General features: G+C 47.3%; 2 protein-coding genes across 2 annotated transcripts; one reads left to right on the forward strand and one right to left on the reverse strand.

The window, feature by feature from the left end:
- Nucleotides 1–1131, reverse strand: M406DRAFT_71440 (uncharacterized protein; the record flags this gene model as incomplete). Its single annotated transcript, XM_040925443.1, has 5 exons — nt 1–52; nt 189–417; nt 476–641; nt 891–1006; nt 1062–1131. 5 exons carry the CDS (start codon nt 1129–1131, stop codon nt 1–3), a joined length of 633 nt encoding a protein of 210 aa, XP_040779391.1.
- Nucleotides 1132–3369: 2238 nt separating this feature from the next.
- Nucleotides 3370–3884, forward strand: M406DRAFT_71441 (uncharacterized protein; the record flags this gene model as incomplete). Its single annotated transcript, XM_040925444.1, has 2 exons — nt 3370–3835; nt 3880–3884. 2 exons carry the CDS (start codon nt 3370–3372, stop codon nt 3882–3884), a joined length of 471 nt encoding a protein of 156 aa, XP_040779392.1.
- Between the last annotated feature and the right edge of the window lie 335 nt (nt 3885–4219).

Here is a 4219-nt window from a genome sequence, read left to right on the forward strand (position 1 = left end):
CTAAAAATCCTCCACCTTGAAGACATGATAAGCAACCTCCTCGTAATGGGCTCTGTGGGTGTTGAGGTATTAGTTAGACCGCTATCCCAACGGTGGTCTTGTGATAACTAGTGAGGCTATATTGGAACTTGCCTCTTCAGCGCCTCGACAGCGTCCCGGTTGTGTGCCCTGGAGGTATCTTCACTTACTCAGAGGGGCCCGAAACAGGAAGAAAATTAGAGTAAATCTTGTGGTAACCCATTTTGACAGCATTGGTGCCGTTGAAGAACTTCACCTTCTTGAGATCCCAATCCAGGTTTCGTCCGAAGCTCACCAGCCGCTTCCTTGTATATCTCGGGCTTCGAAGCCGAGGCAAATGATACCTACAGTCGCTTTGTGACCATTGTTCTAGGAACAAAGTGAGGATAAAGAAGATATCTGCACATACTGTTAGTATATAGTGACGGCAGAGATATACATGGTTACTGACTCTTACCAAGATCATTCGCAACGACGACATCAAAATACTCTCGAAAAGGCATTGTAGTTAAGCCTATCTCGTGTTGGAGATCACTGAGAAACTGGAGAGTATTCTCCGGACTCGTACCGCCAAGACGGAGCACTCTAACTCCTGCCGTTGGTGGGTTGATTAGGAAGACGGCCTGGTTTGGATGGTGACAGAAGGGGCAACAAGATATCTGGTACCGCCATGGCTCTAGAATCTTGCCACACGACGTGACACAGGACGAGCAAATTCGATGAAGACAGTCCAGAGTGTGCGAAGGTACTCGAAATAGACAGAAATAGCATGTGGACTCGCTTGGAATGGACGCCCATGTAGAACGTGCTGCCCCAAGGATCTCTAGATGCGCTTGTGCGAAAGGGACCCCATTCGAGAGATGATTACGTACTATCCCTTCGAAGTCATGCTGAACCTTCCAAGCAAAGCGCTTCTGCTTAAGAGACTTCTGCAGCTGCATTATAGGCTCTTCAAAGACGCATGCGAAGACCTTCTCTGGGCCAAAGTCTGTATAGTGACACCAGTTAGCATATTCTCCGAGGAGGCCGTAGGGATCACATACGGTACAGTTCCGGTGAGAAGGCAGTTAGTGCTAGAGCAGATGCTATCAAAAAGGTCTGCTGCAAATTCATTTGTTTTGTGAGGCGATTGAACTCAAGTATTAGCGAGGGATTGCCTACAGCAACAAAGTCGCGAAAGTAGGAGGCTGGCCTTTGAGCTATTCCTTTGTTGTATAAGCTTTGAAACAATCTGATCGATCGAGCAGCCTACTGCACACAAACCTTTCACTATATGCAAGCTTTCAGGACATCTTCCGTTAGGTTTCAATAAAGATCAATTGTACTGGATTCATGAACTATGATATTGTCTGTGCTCATATTCAACTTCTCATGCTTTCCCACTACTGAGAATAGATTGCTTTCGCCATCATAAGTCATCCACTTCTTAACTCTGCAATCTTTTGTGCCATGCAAAGCACTCTATTGATGCGATATGCTGTTGTGATGTGTGCCTCCTCACAACGGTCCTTCAGCTCGATATCAGTCGGAAACTAATTTTCATAGAAAAAGTATGCAGTCTGACTTTCCCTTAGCTAATTGGGATATTAAAAATTGGAAGACCTTAGTATAGAAGACTGAATGCCTAACTGCTTGCATGGTTTCGGCAAACATGATCCCTCTATCCTCGTGTTGCTTTAACAGTGTTATCTGAAGGCTTTTGTGTGGGTCGGATTCTTCTCGAATGACCTATCATCAAACATTTTCTTTTGTGAGCTTCAATCAAAAAAGAGTTACTTGAAGGGAGTTTTTTTTTTACCTTCATCAGACATATGCCTTTCAAGTTCATCAATTGAATAGAAAAGAGAGAAACAGGTTTCGCATTTCAGTGAAGGCAGAAAACCTCTTTGATCTATGATACATATTAGCAATAAGAGTCTTCAATATGAATACAAATCCAATACTTACGTTTATGGAATACATGACACTTCAACGAAAGACATACGTCGTCACAAAGTGAACATCTTGATCCTTCCAACTTAGGCCCCTGATACCCCTCAGTCTCTAACTCTAGAGTTTTACCTGGTGAGTCGAGTGATAGAATCTGCCAGGAAGAAAATTCTAGGCTTGGATTAGTGACCACAGTGGCCGAGCACTTGCAATCCCAGCCTCCCTGGCAAGCAACATACATGAGAGCTTCCCCAGAAAACACAGGGCAGCTAAGACTGCTGACATAGTAGCAGGGACAATATGTCTCACACTTGGGACACCTTGAGGAGGAAGCTCAACCTTGTTGTGTAGGCACTTGAGGACTAACCCAATGTCATATCCTGCTCAAGGAGCCCTTTGGAGAGATTGCCTTCCATTGGTACAGCATGATTTAATGAAGACAGGAAGTTATGAAGATAGGAGGCTCGGCATTTTTTGAAGGCAATTAGTGAGTCGAAAGTGAGCCTGCAATAATCACATTGCTTTTGTCCTCGAAGAGATTTCATATAGTCTTGATGACCTTTCTCATGGAGTTCTCTTCCAGTGTTGGATCCCAAGCACCATTCGTAAGGGCAATGCCTGTGGCAGAGGCCATAGGGGCCTCGAGTGAATGAGGCCTGGCTGGCCACACTGACTCACTAACCTGAGCCATTCACTGGAAAGGGAGTGAGTCGCTGGGTGCGCTAGCCTAGTTGGGACTAGTGCCAGTTGCTGGCTCTACAGAAAAGCAACTGGCAAAGCGTGCCTTGAGATAGATTAATTGAAGAACCATCTTCCCTTCTACCATTTGTACAGCCCCTAGAGTGCCTTCTACAAGTGGTAGCTACGATCATACACTGCATTGAGGAATTCCTTGAGGATTCACCCCACGAAGCCACTGCGCTGACACGCCCACCTGGGAAATCAGCAGCCTTGGCAACCCAAAAACACCAAAAGCCCACTATCGTGAAGATCGTGGCACCAAAACAACAAGCCCTTGGCACCACGCTCACCTGAGACTGTGCCACGGACTTCCCTGATGCGTTACGCTCACCTGAGATCTCGCAAACAGGCGTTTTCATCAAAAACACCACAAAAAACCATCAAAAACACGCCCACGAGCATTCACAAGCATTCACAGCTAAGCTGTTTTTTCCTTTTACCCTGTCGCTGGTGGAAGCCCTGGCAGTTGAAATCAGCAAGCATACTCTGATTCTCGCGAGCACCATAAACATCCTCGCGCAGATATCACGAGTTACTCTGGTTACGGCACGCTCGCCTGAGAAGCCTAAACCATCCCCTAGCCTTCATATCCATCTATTGCTTGTCGCCAATTGGCTTGATTAACAGCGATTCACTGTTGATTTTAACTCTGGCAAGACAATCAAACAAGCTGAGCTAACTATGAGCGGTTTCTCAAAGAACCCAACTCGACCACCTATCCACCGTGCTACCACAGCCGATCTGGCTGCCAATCTGGCAACACAGCTAGGCAAAGACCCCAAACTTCTTCACGGACGCTCGACGAGTGAAGATGCGATGGCCTCTCGAGAAGAAGAGACCGCCAGTCAGGACAACCCGTTCCAGGCGGGAGACTACCATAGCAACAGCTCAGCACTGTTCGAGTCCCCTGCTGCGCAACGCGAGACTGGCACCCTCCAACACGAGAATCCTGAAGAACCAGCCAACTTCTCAAACAACTCTGCCTTCAAGGAGTACATTCGTTATATCAAGACGCAGGCTGACGACGCTAAGATAGCTGCGATCCACGCAAACCTGGAAATCAGAAAGACCTCGGAGGCTGTAGCGCATCTTGAGACCCAGCAAGCCACGATAGCTATCAAACAAGGAGCCCTCGATACTCAAGTCGGTAAACAAACCGACATGCTAGCTCAGCTGATGCATCACTTCAAGCTTAGCCCTGAAGCCACCGCTTCAGATATTCGCTTTCAAGCTAGCAATAGTAATCTACCCCCCGCTGTACCTGGCCCTTCACAAGGTCCAGCAGCTCCCCGACGAGCTGTCCACTATAGCGCTGGAGGAGGTGATCCTGATGATTCGGATGACGACTCCGACAACCAAGAAAGCGATGACGGAGGCCGTCGTCCTCCTAACAGGCCTCTAGAACCTGGATCAGGCAACCCCCGTAACCAGCGCAACGATACTCCGTTCTCTAACCAATCAAGCACCCAGCACGTTACTAAAATGAAGAAAGAGGAACTTGGAGTCTTCAACCCTGAATACAATAACCCCG

Source organism: Cryphonectria parasitica, assembly GCF_011745365.1.
Source record: "Cryphonectria parasitica EP155 unplaced genomic scaffold M406scaffold_2, whole genome shotgun sequence".
Lineage (NCBI taxonomy): Eukaryota > Fungi > Ascomycota > Sordariomycetes > Diaporthales > Cryphonectriaceae > Cryphonectria > Cryphonectria parasitica.